Source organism: Phyllobates terribilis, unplaced genomic scaffold (assembly GCF_046119375.1).
Source record: "Phyllobates terribilis strain yellow unplaced genomic scaffold, ASM4611937v1 Scaffold_3__8_contigs__length_932513732, whole genome shotgun sequence".
In the NCBI taxonomy this organism is placed as follows: domain Eukaryota; kingdom Metazoa; phylum Chordata; class Amphibia; order Anura; family Dendrobatidae; genus Phyllobates; species Phyllobates terribilis.
Window position 1 is genome coordinate 107,915,216 of NW_027362763.1, and position 16,368 is coordinate 107,931,583.

At 46.1% G+C, this 16,368-nt stretch overlaps 1 protein-coding gene and 1 long non-coding RNA gene across 4 annotated transcripts in view; one reads left to right on the plus strand and one right to left on the minus strand.

Annotated features, from left to right (window-relative positions):
* Window positions 1–2,250, plus strand: part of ADGRF5 (adhesion G protein-coupled receptor F5) — a 227,988-nt gene extending 225,738 nt beyond the window's left edge. For all 3 annotated transcript variants that reach the window (XM_073674108.1, XM_073674106.1, XM_073674107.1), the window contains one exon: window positions 58–2,250. Coding sequence is in view for 2 of the 3 variants with exons in the window: in XM_073674106.1 (XP_073530207.1) it covers window positions 58–131 (74 nt within the window). In the remaining variant the exon portion in view is untranslated. The remainder of the gene's footprint in view (window positions 1–57) is intronic.
* Window positions 2,251–5,273: 3,023 nt separating this feature from the next.
* Window positions 5,274–5,725, minus strand: LOC141257960 (uncharacterized). The gene is made up of 3 exons (XR_012318142.1): window positions 5,634–5,725; window positions 5,506–5,560; window positions 5,274–5,425 (listed from the first exon to the last, which is right to left on the minus strand). It is a non-coding gene; the product is annotated as an uncharacterized lncRNA (long non-coding RNA).
* Window positions 5,726–16,368: the final 10,643 nt, after the last annotated feature.

Sequence of the window (16,368 nt, forward strand, 5' to 3'; positions counted from 1 at the left end):
AACTGATTAGCTATATGGATTTTTAGACACTTCTAATAAATCTCCATCTTCTCTCAGGCGTGTACAACATTTCCTCAGCCCAGGCCAGCTCCTCCAGTGAGATGTCAAACTCCTACTCCCTCCTCACCTGACTGCAGAGCGTTCTTGGCCCGCAGAGCTGCTCCGTTATCGTCCTGTCTGTTCAGTCTACTGTATGCACTTTATACCGTATCAGCGACCCTGTCACCCTCAGTGCGTTGTAGCCGGGCTCACTATGGCACATTTACCGTATTGGTAAACTCGTGCAGCCGCTTCACCACGGTATCTGCTTCTGCTAGAAGTTTTTCCAGTTTATTCCATCGTAGAGGAAAACATTATGTAAGCTTGGAACGTTCTGTCACATATCATTGATAATCCTGCCTGTGGAATCACATGGACACGGTGACATTGTGCAGAATTCATCTTAGAAACATGTGATGGGCTTATTATATTCGTGTATAGGCTGCCATCCAGTCTATAAGGACACAGCGTCGTCACTGAGAATACAACCTTCTTCATTCACTAGGACAAGGTAGCGTCAGTGAGCAGGCTGCCAATCCACTCCTATCAGGACTCAATGACATCAATGGACGTACAACCCAAATAATTCAAGACAGTATTGTGACATCACTGAGAAAACAGCCTATCAATGCAAAGAAATGGTCACATCAATGGGAATGCAACCTCCATAATTCAAAAGAACATAGTGACTGAGAGGACATCCTATCAATGCTCAGGACATGGCGACATCACTGAGAGGGCATCCTATCAATGCACAGGGCATGGTGACATCACTGAGAGGGCATCCTATCAATGCTCAGGGCATGGTGACATCACTGAGAGCGCATCCTATCAATGCACAGGGCATGGTGACATCACTGAGAAGGCATCCTATCAATGCTCAGGGGATGGTGACAACACTGAGAGGGCATCCTATCAATGCTCAGGGGATGGTGACATCACTGAGAGGACATCCTATCAATGCTCAGGGCATGGTGACATCACCGATAAGGCATCCTATCAATGCTCAGGACATCGTGACATCACTGAGAGGGCATCCTATCAATGCTCAGGCGATGGTGACATCACTGAGGAGGCATCGTATCAGTGATCAGGGCATGGTGACATCACTGAGAGGGCATCCTATCAGTGCTCAGGGCATGGTGACATCACTGAGAGGGCATCCTATCAATGCTCAGGGCATGGTGACATCACTGAGAAGGCATCCTATCAATGTTCAGGGCATGGTGGCATCACTGAAAAGACATCCTATTAATGCTCAGGGCATGGTGAAATCATTGAGAGGACATCCTATCAATGCTCAGAGCATGGTGACATCACTGAGAAGGCATCCTATCAATGCACAGGGCATGGTGACATCACTGAGAGGGCATCCTATCAATGCTCAGGACATGGTGACATCACTGAGAGGGCATCCTATCAATGCTCAGGGTATGGTGACATCACTGAAAAGGCATCCTATCAGTGCTCAGGGCGAGGTGACATCACTGAGAGGGCGTCCTATCAATGCCCAGGGCATGGTGACATTAATTGGAAAGTAGCAGAAATCTAGGCGGGACCTAGGCTATGACATCACTGGTAATGTAGCTTGTCAGTTATGAGAGAACTAATAACATCACTGAGAGTTTAGTCTATGAATTATACCAGGAGTTTGTCACATTATTGAAAACATAGTCAAATGATATTGATTGAGGTCACTAGGAAAGTAGCAAGTAAATACTCATGGGATCTATTTATTATTTTACTTTCCTTTATATTTTCATCAAGTCACAAATACCTGTTACAAATAATGAGCCAACCAGCAATTTTTATGGGGGTTGTGGAAATTATTTTTGACCCCATCCACATCTATACCCCATAGTCCAAAATAATCTAGGCCTATAGGACAACTAGACCTTTACTATAATTACTGAGTTAACTTTAAGCATCTGGGCCCCACTGCAAAATCTCCAATAGGGCCCTCAACCATCTCTGGACTTTGATGAAATTGGTCTTCTCATATGATCTACAGAACATTTTTGGGACTCACACTCCAGAGCTGAGTGACTTGCTGACAGTAGAGTTTCGCCCCTGACTATAGATCATACGGTCTAACAGGGATTTTCTTAACCCACTACAGGACCCTTCTACAGTCTTCACCAAGTTTGAGCTCACCACTCTCTTCTCATCCACATTGGTTCCCAACATGGGCTGACGATAAACCTAAACCGTTATCGTCCACCTACGACACGACTTGACTCTATCAGTTCCAGACCACAGAAGGTCAAATGTTAGCTCACTGCCCTCTCCTGGAATCAATCTCCAGGCTTTACTAAATACGGCAACCAAATTGTCTTCCTGTCCGAGGTCAGCACTAATTCCAACAGGGGACCTTGTTCCTGGATCTCCTCACAGGCCTTTCCATGACGTCTCACCACCCCAGGTCTACTATTCCAATCCAGATACCTTTCAGTTGCTCTCTGCCTCACAATAGAAAGTAAAGGTGCCAACATCAGTGGACAAGGTCTCTGCCACCAAGCTCAGACCAACATTTTGTCACTTGCTCACACCAATTGCACCCTTGTGCAATTATCCTGGTCAATGGCACCAAAACCTTCACAATTTCTGGGCTCCATCTCGACCTTTCCAATTAGAGCATTTCCATGCTTCTTGCCCTCAGTGAGCATGAGGTTCTTCATGGGCCTTGCTAGGACCTTCTATAAACCTTCAAGAAACTTCTTGTTTGTTTGCCAAATTACAGGAACACTCACACAAGTTACAGAGGACACTATGGTCTTCCTTCTCTAGGCTCTCAAAAACAGAGCAACCAAATATATATGCATGGATGTACACAGTACAAATATATAAAACCTCTCCGCAATCTGTAGTCCTTAAAGAGGACCTGTCACTTGCCATATACATGTAATTGTTTTTACCTGGTGTAAATGCCGCTGTTCTCCTGAATCCGGCGTTATTTTTATTTTGTTCCTGCGCCTCTCCGTTCCTGAGATATGGCCTCCTCTCCCAGGGATAGAAATCAAGTCTTTATAGATAACACGGAGTGGTCCTCAAAAAAAACACCCACAGAGAAGTTTTATGACCATGCCCACTTGGCTGATGGGACTAAATTTACACACAGGAAAGAAGAGGCCATATCTAAGGAACGGAGAGGCGCAAGAACGAAAGAAAAACATCGCTGGATTCAGGGAACAGCGGCATTTACACCATAGCAAAAAAAAAATATTTATTACAAGTGACAAGTCCTCTTTAAAGGAACAAGCAGCACAACCAAAAAGTATTCCCAGCAGTCCATATTCTGCAAATGCACTTCTTACATACTGTATAAATCAACCTATTTAAAGAGCACCTGTCCTGGGATGTTTGCACTCCTGATGGGAGTAATCTAGCAGCTTTTCCATATCTGTCATGATTCCCTTGTAAAGTAGACCTCTATATAGATCTCTTCACTGTATAATATGAAGTTACTCCGGCTGTACTGTATTATAAATCTTGTATAACACACACAGTTTTTTTTTATTACCACTTTTCCTTTAACTTATTTATTTCATGTGTGTTTAATGCAAAGAATATGACAGTTTAATATCAATTGTAATATAAGACTGTAGTCTGCATCCAGTATCTCCTCAGCTATTGTTAACTACAACTTCCAGCATGGCCATGGGTAATTGCAGGATTTTTTTAGGAGGCTTCCAAGTGCATTGATGCCTAACACAGAGATGGTAACATGATTTTACATCCATTATATTATACATTTTACATAGGGTGGCTTAGAGGTATTCCTGGTGGCCTAGACTGAGTTAGTGACTAATACCTACAATCTTTGGTAGTTTAAGAAAATGAAGGAGATAATATTGATTGATATATATCATCCATGTCAGTTTAGGGTGGTTATAGGGTAATATCTAATATCCCTGGAGGTTTATTTTATATAAGTATAGTATTCATATACAGAGGTCAAAATCCATTCCTTCCTTTTACACAGCCATAGAGTTACGATGAAATTCTGTCCGCCTGCAACTGCCCCTAGATGGAGCTCTCTGCAAAGAAAAGTATAAAACTTTCAGTAACTGAGCTCCACCTAGTGGCCTCAATTGGAATTTTAGTATTTATTTCTATGTTTTCTCTTGAGCTACTCAGTGGGGGACTTTCCAGATAACTCTCAGGGCATGCTGGGAGTTGTAGTTTATAACAGCCAGAGATCCACCGGTTGTCGACCACTGATGTAATATATTGTTTAATCTTAAATTCCACTATCTGTCTACCTACAAAATGTTTATTAAAATAAAGAATTTAATACAAAAAAAAAGAAACTGATGTTTATTGTGCTCAGAGTCCAGGTTTTTTTTTTGTATAGGATTAAAAAATAAAGGGCTTTTCTTGTCGGTGGCTGTATGTGGTATTGACGGCTCAGTCCCACTCATTTCAATATAATGCCTGCATTACCAGACGCAACCATGGAGTGGCAACGTTTCTAGGGTAAAGAAAAACACTTTTTTTCTAATCTCATTCACCTTCTTAGAGAACAATAAGTATATTGGGAAAAAGTAATATATATACAGTATATACTGTTATTCTATACAACAATCAGATGCCACTTTTAAGAGGTTGCTGGGTTTGTTCTCCCCCCAGACTAAAAACTGAACACAGGGTTTCCTGCTGTAGTTACCTCCACCCTCCAGTGATGATTAGCTATAATCTGTACTGGAAACCATTACAAAAGACTCAATTTCCCTGCAGTGCCTCCACAGGCGAAAGAAGGTATTACTGATTGAAAGCTGTGTGCTCTTTGTGTAATGAAGGATAGACAATATATACAGTATTTATAGTACTGGTCAAAAGAATTCTGGACTCACCTGTTCACACAATGTTGTTTTTTGTTCTTATTGGAATATCGAATGTAATCTAATATTATAGATTTGAGCATCAGTCGGTGGCGCTAGTAGGTGGTCCTAAGGGTATGCAGCAAATTTTAGAACAGGAGCCACTACCTGTCCAGAAGGTATCAGAGATAGAAACCTGGATAAAAAACTAGATTAATTTGCGCTGCCCTGTGGGCCAAAGTAATTAGATCTCAGGTGTTAGCAGGTATATAAAAGCGGCTGAATAACAACCTAAATAGATTGGTAAATTAAAATAACAATTTAATGGTAAAGTTTAAAAGGACAATGACAATAGAAATTTAAAAGTACAACGAATATAAAATATTAAAATGGCTAGAGGTAATGACATGATTGAGATAAATGGTGGGTATCGGCGTGGAATAAAAGGTGCAAGTGAAGTCCTTGTCAGATCCTGGTTAGTCAGCTGGTTAGCAGTTCGTAAGAGTCCGCTTGTATAATAGTAGGAAGCGGGGGCCAAAGTATGGGTGACAGTCCAGTTGCTGGGTCTAGAAAAAACGGAGGAGGGGGAAATTAATATAGGGAAGGTAACTGATGTAATAGCTGAATAGAGATGAATGGTAGTTACCTAAGGTACTAGGTTTGGTGTAAGTACTCAAGTGGCGGGAGGCCTTGTGAAGACACTGTGAAAGGTATAAACAAGAAAAATCAGTATAATGCTAGCAAACAAATAAGTGGAGTGTAAATGGTAGTTACCAGTAAAGATGGATGTGAGCCTTGTTAGGTAGGATGAAGAGTGAGCCCACTAATAGATGTTAAAAGGTTCTTTGGAGACCTGTGTAGATGGGAGAATACAAGGTGAAAATAGGGATGAGGTTGATTGTTGATTCTAAATGATGGAGGTAGAGGTTATTACTTGCTTGAATGGGGAACGTGTGTGGTCCCAAAAATAGGGGCACGCTTCTAGGTGGTAAAAGGACCGATGTTCTGGCTGGGAGGGGGGGGGGGGTGGGTATGACCCCCAAAGTCCAATTGGCTGTTATGATCAATAGGATGATGCTTGGATCACTTAGGTGATCTGAGGAGGGAATAAGAATGGAGGTTAAAAAAAAAAAAAAAAATGGCACTGAATGGTAGTTCACTTAATGTACTGAGGGACTTGGAACAAATAGGGTGAAATCTGGGGGAGGGAAAAGAGAGTGCCGACTATATTGGTTGTTTATGGTAGGCTAGAGCGTCGGAGGTTTTGCAGCCTACCTCCTTGGTAGAAGAGATCTTTGCTGTAGTGGTCAGTGCGCGTTTCTTGAATGATAATGATGAAGCTTGATGGTAGGGGGTTTTGGGGCTTACCTTCTGGATGTTGAAGGTGGAAGCCTGCGTCTTCGAGTGTCCATCTGAGCGGAGATGAAAGGGCGGTTCTTACCTCCGTTCCTATGGTGGAGTCCCCCGGGTGGGTAGCTGGAGAGGAGGATGGGCAGGGGATGCAGGAGCAGAGTCCCGGCCGGCGACTACTGCTCTGTACCTTACCGCACGTGTAATTGTGGAACTGATGCAGGACCTAGGAGGACCTGATGTGACGTCACAGTCACGTGTAGATCACGTGATTCAATGGAAGACGGTGTGGCAGAAGGACCAATTCCTACTAGTTTCGAAAGCTCCGGCTTTCTTCATCAGGGATGGTTGTTCTTCTGCCCATGGTCCTTTTTATACTTGATGGTTAATTGATAGAAAAAAAAAAAAAAAAAGGCTGGAACAGCAGTCAGTCTTCGTTAAAAGCAAAGATCTCAATCTCTGCATTAAGTCCCTTAGGTTTCAAAGTGTCCAATTCAAAGATCCAGAAACTTTCTCTCTTTGACATCATTTTTATGTAGTTGCCTTTTCTCCAATTTTTTGGAACAGTCTCTAAGCCTACTATTTTGGTGCCTGTAATTTTTCCTCCGTGTATTTCAGCATAATGAACTGAAAGGGGGTGTCCTTGAAATTGGTTTGTAATGTTCCTTAGGTGTTCATTTATGCGTTTGAACATGGGACGTGTAGTACGTCCTATGTACACCTTATTGCATGGACATTTTAAATAGTAAATGACACCAGGTGTGGAACATGTGATAAAGTCATTAATTGTGTATTCCTTATGTGGTATGGTGATATTTGTTTGTTTGGACGTGAGTGAGTGTTTGCAGGCTTTACATTTTCTACATGGAAAAAAGCCTCTCAAATTTTTAGTGAGTGTATTGGAGTGATTATAGTGCTTGGGTGGATTGCGCACAGAAGGAGCAATTAAGTTCCCCAAATTTTGGGCTTTTCTAAAGACGAATCTCGGGGTTGGCGCTAATTTGCTCCCTAAGATTTTATCGTCTCTAAGTAAGTCCCAGTGTTTTGTTACAATTTTACGAATAAAATGAATATTTGAGTTATATTGTAAAATTATGGGGATGTCTATAATTGTAACGTGGTCAGTGGATTTGGGATTAGGCTCTTTGTCTTTCAGAAGCCTGCTCCTAGGGATTTTTTGGATTCTGTCTTTTGTTGTTTCCAAAAATGTGGCTTGATACCCTTTTTCCAAGAATTTTTTTGTGAGAGCATTTGCTTCAATTTCGAAGTCTTGAGATAGAGAGCAGCTTCGGTGGAGCCTAGTATATTGACTTTGTGGTATATTAAGCAACCATTGTGGTAGATGGCAGCTATCTAATGGAATAAAGCTGTTAGCGTCCGTGGGTTTAGAGTAGGTTCGAGTTTGTAAACATCCTTTGTCGATGTATATATCTAGGTCTAGGAAGTTAATTTGGTTGGGACTAATATGAGATGTAAATTCCAAATAGTAATCGTTTTTATTAATATCTAGCAGGAACTGATTGAGTGACATTTGATCTCCTGACCAGATGAATATGATGTCATCAATAAATCTGTACCAGAGGACCAGGTTTGTGCATAGTGTGCCTCCAGAGTAGATGGCGGTCTCTTCCCATCTACCTACGTATAAATTGGCATAACTGGGGGCAAACCTGGTCCCCATTGCGGTGCCCCATTGCTGGGTATAGTAGTGCTCGTCGTGTACAAAATAGTTGTGTGTCAAAATGAAGTACATACAGTCCTTTAGAAAAGAGATTTGTTCTGATGGTGTTTGACTGGAATGAGATAAGTAGTAGGCGGCTGATTCACATCCTTTATCGTGTTGTATAACCGTGTAGAGAGCAGTAATGTCCAGGGTACCCAGTATATAGTTGTCCTTCCAAACGATTTTCTGCAGTAGTTGTAATAAATGTTTGCTGTCCTTAATATACGAGGGGAGTTTTTGGACAAGGTTTTGGAGGTGATGGTCCACAAATCTTGATAAATTAGAGGTGAGGCAATGTATGCCGGATATAATGGGTCTCCCTGGAGGATTAGAAAGGGATTTGTGTATCTTAGGTAAATAATAAAAAACGGCGGACCTTGGATGGGTGATGTTGATATAATCAAACTCCTGTTTGTTTATATATCCGAATTCTAGGCCTTTTGATGTTAGGCCCTTTAATTCGAGTTTATAAGCGTTAGTGGGGTCTTTCTTTAGGATTTTATAAGTGCGTGTATCATTTAGGATACGGGCGGCTTCAAGCTGGTAATGGCTAGAGTCCAGAATGACAATACCGCCTCCTTTATCCGCAGGCCTGATAACGATGTTTTTATTGTTTTGCAATTGTTTTATAGCTTTTTGCTCTGGCTTGGTGAGATTATTCTTAAATTTTACACATTTTTTATCACTCAGGTGGCGGATATCAGAAATGGTGTTCTTTTGGAAGCTTAAAAAAGCTTCCGAGTACTCATTAAGGGGGTTGAAGTTGGATTTGTTTTTCAACTGGGTGTGTATATATGTAGTGTTAGGTTCTTCTGTAGCTAAGTTGTCTGTAGCTAAATTTTCTATTGTTGGTTTGTTCTTCAAAAAATGTTTTTTGATGGCGAGTTTACGCATGAATTGCTTGATCCCTATGAAGGCCTCGAATTTTTGAAATTTTGAGGATGGGGCATATTTGAGGCCCCACACAGGGTTTCCTGCTGTAGTTACCTCCACCCTCCAGTGATGATTAGCTATAATCTGTACTGGAAACCATTACAAAAGACTCAATTTCCCTGCAGTGCCTCCACAGGCGAAAGAAGGTATTACTGATTGAAAGCTGTGTGCTCTTTGTGTAATGAAGGATAGACAATATATACAGTATTTATAGTACTGGTCAAAAGAATTCTGGACTCACCTGTTCACACAATGTTTTTTTTTGTTCTTATTGGAATATCGAATGTAATCTAATATTATAGATTTGTAGATTCAGACTGAAGGCAGCAAAACCATTAATGAAGACATATGGAAACAATAGCCACGATAATCAAAGCTTTCACACCAGAATACTGGAATAAAAACTTTGAAAGTCACAACATTTAGGTGCAACTCTGAATCGTGCCAATATTTGGTGATTTTTTTTACATTTTCACGCCAGTTTCTTCCAGCTCTGACAAAATTAGTGGCGTTGAAGCGGGTTGGGGGTGCAGAGGGGTAGGGATGCTACAGGTTGTATATTTCATGATGAGCTGTGGCATTCCCTACACCAGAAATCTCACTGCAGTCCCTGACTGGAGTAAGATTTCTTGCATGCATGGAGGTGCAGATCCCATCTTCAAGTCAAGACCAACGCTGGTCTTGATTGATCAGGCGCCCAATGCGTAAAGAAAAACCTGTGAAACAAACCAGAATATGTGTTGAACCTTGGATTCCTTCTAGTTCCCCCTTTTGCTCTGATAACAGTTTTATACCCCCTTGGCATGCGCTCAAGCAGGTCCATCAAGTCGTTACCTGGAATGGTTTTCCAACAATCTTGAAGGAATTCTCAGAGGTTCTGAGCACTTGTTGGCTCTTTATCCTTCACTCTCTGCATCCATCTCATTCCAAACCACCTCTATTGCGATGAGGTTGGGTGATTGTGGTGGCTGTGTCATCTGACGGGGCATTATATCTCTCTCCTTCTTGGTTAGTAGAGCCTGGAGAAGTGTTTGTTTGGGGTCATACCTGTTGCAACACAAATGATGGTCCCACTAAGTGCAAACCAGATGGGATGGCATGTCGTTACAGAATGCTGTGGTGGCCATAAATTTGGAATAAATCATCAACAATGTCACCAGCAAAGCGCCCCTACACCATCACACCTCCCTCCATGCTCCACAGTGGGCACTACAGATGTAGAAACCGTCCGATCATGCAGTGTCTAGTTATTTTACCTAGAAGAATGCAGAAGATCAAGTTACCCAGCCAACTCTTGTGAACTCTGCCTTACGTGAGTTTGGCGGAGTTTCTAGATCAATGATTCGTTGCTGAATGTATCATTATCCTCTTCCGCCTATACAAAGGCCATTCCTACAACCGATCATTGAGTATGCCACGATCACAATGTAATGTGCTAAACGTACAAACGTGACCGATCCAACCCTATGTACAAGATGATTTGCAGGACCCTGGTCCAGTAGCCACCTCAATAATCAGTGAGTGCCGGAAGGGACCCTTGCAAACCTCCTTCTACCTGGCGGCATCCTCAGCCGGCCTGGCATGATGTCATATTTTCATTGATTTTTATCCAAAAAATCAGAAGAGGCGCTGGGAATGTCGGCAGGTAGGAGGAGGTTCGTGGGGCTCCCATCCTTCATAGCCACTGGATCAGAAGATCGAGCGAGCGGAGCACAAGGGTACAAGACGACTGTATTCCATAGCTCGCCTGCTCTGAATGTACAGTAAATAAGCCTTTCCTACATTGATGATGGCTCCTTCCTTACTCAATTTATAAGAAAAAATTCCCCTGGAATAAATAAATCATGCTTCGGTTCTTTGTATTCACTACTCCTTGTAAGAAATGTAGCACCCTGAGGATTCGGCTGCTACAGGGGTATTGCACCTCAACCCAGAGGTGTGATATTCCACTCCCGGGTAAGGATGGAGTGTGGATCTGAGCTCGGTAGGCTGCATGCACTACACACATCCCATTTCCGAGGAACAGGCCGACGGTACTCCCACTTAGAAATGTGCAGGTACGACCGAGTCTGTTCCTGGCTGGAGTGGGAGGGGGGTGGTACATCCCATGTAGTGTAGGGGCAGATAGGGGGAGCAGCCTGGGTAAAGTTAGGAGCTCATTGGGTGCTGGTCACCTGAGCTCACACATAGAGGGATATATAAGGTGGGCACCAACTAAGATCAGGGTCAGACGCAGAGAGTCAGATGCAGAGAGGATCAGCTGCAGAAAACAAGTTAGGAGAGGAGAGAAGAAAGACCAAGACCCAGAGTGAGAGAGGAGAAAAGAGAAAGACCCAGAGCACAGAAGAGAAGGGACCCAAGAACCCAAATCAGAGCACCGGGTGAGGAGTCAGCAAAAGGGTACCGGAACCCAAACTGGTGGGGGTAAAAACAATCCCCAGCCAGAGACCGGAGACCGTGGGCAGTGTCTGTCACGGTCACCCACCACATTCACCCCGAAGGCACACCACAAGAAGGGTCAGGGAACCCAGGGCCAAGGGTGTCCCAACAGAAGGCCCGAGGGAGCTGGACCTAGGTGGATCACTGGTGGGGACGGCTGAAGAAAGGACAGAGGGAGAGCTCAGGGCCACGCTCCGGACTTGTTTGGGGGTTGGCTGGATCCAGGACCTGGTGGACGCAGCACGGCTCGGGTGGTCACTAGCAGCTGGAGTGACCGGTACAACATCTGCAGTAAGTAAACACCCTTAACTGCACAACCCGACTCTGTCTTCACTGCCGTCTGCACTACACCACCACAACCCCCATCCTCTGCGCCTGTCCCCTCTGAGGCTATACTCCTCCCGTTGGGGGTTATCCCACCAAGCTGCGCACCCACCATCAGCCTCAGCGGACCCTGCTGCAGCGGCGGCCACAGTGACCGCATCACAACGGGTGGCGTAGTCGACACAAAAGAACTTTAGTAACATCTGTAGAACTGCCACATCACACTGAGCTTGACGCCCTGGGCACGGGACCGGGTCACAGCCGCTCGGAGACTACAACCCCCCATCTGATCCGGTGCCGGGTATTCCCCTCAAAAAGGAATATGTCCCAGGGGGCGCGTCAACTTTGGCGTAGTCGGCAGGATTACGTGCCCGCAACACCCGGGTACTGCGTGCCTGAAGAAAAGAACAAGTTTACCTCAAAAAGAAGTCTCCCGCCGGTTCCGGAGGGTCCACGCCATCGGACCCCATCACAGGTCGTTTCCCGCCGATTGTCCGCCATTTCCAGCTTGTTCCCGCCATCTGCAGAGTTTCCCGCCACTGGGCGACGCTTCCCGCCAAATCCGAAGATTTCCCGCCTTGGAAGAGCAGCGGACGCCATTATGGGCGTGCCAAAGGAGGGCGAGAGGCCACCTCCCATCGTGGGCCAGGACAGAAAATGGCGCCAAAAGTGGAAACCGCCCCCACCAACAGAGACTGTGATGCTGGAGGTGTCTGTCAGCGTGAAAGAACTACCCCTGGAGCTGACAGTCACCGAGTTGCCCCGGGACCGCCCTCGAAGTGGGAGGAGACGAAAGAAGAGAGCGAAGATGGGTGCCGCCTGGAGCAGTTTGGAGCGAGCGCACCCGGAGGCAAGAGGTCTAACGAGGAGTAGCGAAGGAGCTCACCCGGAGATGGAGAGAAAGCAGAACAGCACCGGCCCGCTGGCCAGGAGTCTGCTAGAGACCGAGGAAGGAGGGCAGAGCAGCACCGGCCCGCTGGCCAGGAGCCTGCCAGAAGAAGAGCAGAGCAGCACCGACCCGATGGTCAGGAGCCTGCTAGAGTCCACAACCCCGCTAGGTCTAGCGGAGATCTTAGCGCAGCTCCCCCGAGACCGGGAGTGTGCACAAACTGCCTTGGAGGGCCTCGCACGGAGGATGGCCCGGGTACAGCGCGAGATATTGGCGGAATGGAGCCGGGAGATGGCCCAGCAAGCTGAAACCAAGACGCAAGCTGAAACCAAGACCCGGAGCACGCCAGCCGAGATGAGGAAGGAGACCGCCTCTGAGGATGGCGCGGGAGGACCCAAGGCCGGAGACGGCGCCGAGGAGGGAGCCGAACGCATGGAGGCAGGTAAAGGGGACGCCTATACCCCAAGCCGTGACACCGCTTACCTGCCCCAGCTCCCCGTCGCAGAGCCCGAAAGTCCCCCTGCTGTGCCCGAAAACGCCATGTCACCGACGAAGACTAGGCCCCAACCGGAAGCCGCCGCCGCGACCCCTGTGATGTCACACGCCTCGACCCCGAGCGTGACCAAGCAGGAAGTACCACCAGCCTGGTCGCAGGGCCTAGAATTCCCGGGCGCCGCAACACCAACAGCGCCCCCTACCTCTGCAGAGCCTCCGGCCTGGCCGCAAGGCCAGGTAGCCCAGGGCGCCGCCGTCCTAACGGTGCCCTTCACCTTCCAGGTGCCCCAGGCCTGGCCGCAAGGCCTGGGCAACCCGGGCGCCACCACCACCGCGCCCGCACCCATAAGACCAAGAGTGCCGCATCTGGGAGAGGACCTGTTTGCCCAGCATACGGACCCGGACGGGTCTGAAGCAACACCATATCACCAAGAAAAAGCAGGAGGGAGCCGTCGTTGAGGACGGGAGTAGAGACTGTATATAGTTGCCCGTCGGGGTACAGTGAACGGTTGCTGCTAAAATAGTCCCCGTTGGGACCAGTGAACTGTTTACCCGTTAACCCCTTCATCCTACAGGCTGAGGACTGTGAGCAGCCATTCCCTTCCCTCTACTTGGCCGAGGACTGAGAGCGGCCAACATCCCCGTGTATATAGTTGCGCGTCCTAAAGCGCCCCCTACCGGTTTTATAGAAAACCAGATTTTCTAAGAGACTGTCGCACTTTTCCCGGACACACGTTGCACAGTGTCCGGAGGAGGAACCAGAAACAAGAAACGACGAGAAAGTTTTATCTACTAAGATATGTTATTTATATAATGTTTTTTTTATATGTTTTTATATGTTTATATGAAAAATTTTGTATGTTTTGGTGTTTTTGTCTTTACAGCCCGAGGACGTGCTGTGATTTACCAGGGGGGAATGTAGCACCCTGAGGATTCGGCTGCTACAGGGGTATTGCACCTCAACCCAGAGGTGTGATATTCCACTCCCGGGTAAGGATGGAGTGTGGATCTGAGCTCGGTAGGCTGCATGCACTACACACATCCCATTTCCGAGGAACAGGCCGACGGTACTCCCACTTAGAAATGTGCAGGTACGACCGAGTCTGTTCCTGGCTGGAGTGGGAGGGGGGTGGTACATCCCATGTAGTGTAGGGGCAGATAGGGGGAGCAGCCTGGGTAAAGTTAGGAGCTCATTGGGTGCTGGTCACCTGAGCTCACACATAGAGGGATATATAAGGTGGGCACCAACTAAGATCAGGGTCAGACGCAGAGAGTCAGATGCAGAGAGGATCAGCTGCAGAAAACAAGTTAGGAGAGGAGAGAAGAAAGACCAAGACCCAGAGTGAGAGAGGAGAAAAGAGAAAGACCCAGAGCACAGAAGAGAAGGGACCCAAGAACCCAAATCAGAGCACCGGGTGAGGAGTCAGCAAAAGGGTACCGGAACCCAAACTGGTGGGGGTAAAAACAATCCCCAGCCAGAGACCGGAGACCGTGGGCAGTGTCTGTCACGGTCACCCACCACATTCACCCCGAAGGCACACCACAAGAAGGGTCAGGGAACCCAGGGCCAAGGGTGTCCCAACAGAAGGCCCGAGGGAGCTGGACCTAGGTGGATCACTGGTGGGGACGGCTGAAGAAAGGACAGAGGGAGAGCTCAGGGCCACGCTCCGGACTTGTTTGGGGGTTGGCTGGATCCAGGACCTGGTGGACGCAGCACGGCTCGGGTGGTCACTAGCAGCTGGAGTGACCGGTACAACATCTGCAGTAAGTAAACACCCTTAACTGCACAACCCGACTCTGTCTTCACTGCCGTCTGCACTACACCACCACAACCCCCATCCTCTGCGCCTGTCCCCTCTGAGGCTATACTCCTCCCGTTGGGGGTTATCCCACCAAGCTGCGCACCCACCATCAGCCTCAGCGGACCCTGCTGCAGCGGCGGCCACAGTGACCGCATCACAACGGGTGGCGTAGTCGACACAAAAGAACTTTAGTAACATCTGTAGAACTGCCACATCACACTGAGCTTGACGCCCTGGGCACGGGACCGGGTCACAGCCGCTCGGAGACTACAACCCCCCATCTGATCCGGTGCCGGGTATTCCCCTCAAAAAGGAATATGTCCCAGGGGGCGCGTCAGAAACACCCCCCAGTGCCGAGAAACAGAAGATATCTGACAATGGTGTATTTTGCTTCCTTCACAAAACTGCACAAACCGGCTCCAATCCGGACAGAAAGAGAATGAGGAGGCCACGGCAAAGGATGAGAAAAATCTCAAACCAGCATTGCTGGATTGAAAATTATACGTCTTACGGATCCTCAGCAGCAGATTATATACTAGCCATAAAACACAAGTCTCACCTCCACTTGCCACCTACATGGAGACTTGAAGAAAATGACGTGACAACGGAAACTTGACGAACATTCTATGGAAGATAATTGGAGAACATTGGTATGGATAGACAAAATGTACCAGCTGGGTTATTGCATACAGAACCATTACCTCCAAAAGCGGCATAAGTCCAGTGAATCAATCTCTGTCTAAACAAAGGCATTTAAGGCACGTAGTCCCGGGAGCATGCCGTACCAGGTGCTCACTGGCCTCCACCGAGACGAGTTCATGAGGAACCAATGGGTTCCATGGCATCCAGTGGCCAGCCAAACACCCCCATATCTGCCACGTTGGTGCTTCTAGGAAGCCCAATAAAATAACATATTGGGTATTGCCGTGCCTGGAAAAGTCCAACACATTAACACATTAAGATATAAAATCATTTAATTCTTAACGTGGTAAAGCAAAAAAGAAAAAAAAAATAGAAGCCCCGGAATTGCCACATATTGGTTGACTGCACCTCCTGCCTGAAAATGCAATAAAAAGCGATCATAACATATTATGTACCCTAAAATGGTATCAATAAAAACGTCCTCTCACCAAGCAAAGAAACAAGCCCTCCCACACATATCCATCAATGGGAAAAAAAAAGTTAAAAAAGTCTCAGAAAATAGAGATGCAAACAACATAATTTTTTTTTTACTTATTTCAGTTTTTTTTAACTATTAATAAATATATACAGTGTATATATACATATATGTACAGTGGTGGCCAAAAGTATTGGCACCCCTGCAATTCTGTCAGATAATACCCAGTTTCTTCCTGAAAATGATTGCAATCACAAATTCTATGGTATTATTCTCTTCATTTAATTTGTCTTCAATGAAAAAACACAAAAAGAATTGTCCTAAAGCCAAATTGGTTATAATTCCACACCAAACCTAAAAAAGGGGGTGGACAAAAGTATTGGCCCTGTTTGAAAAATCACGTGATGCTTCTCTAATTCGTGTAATTAACAGCACCT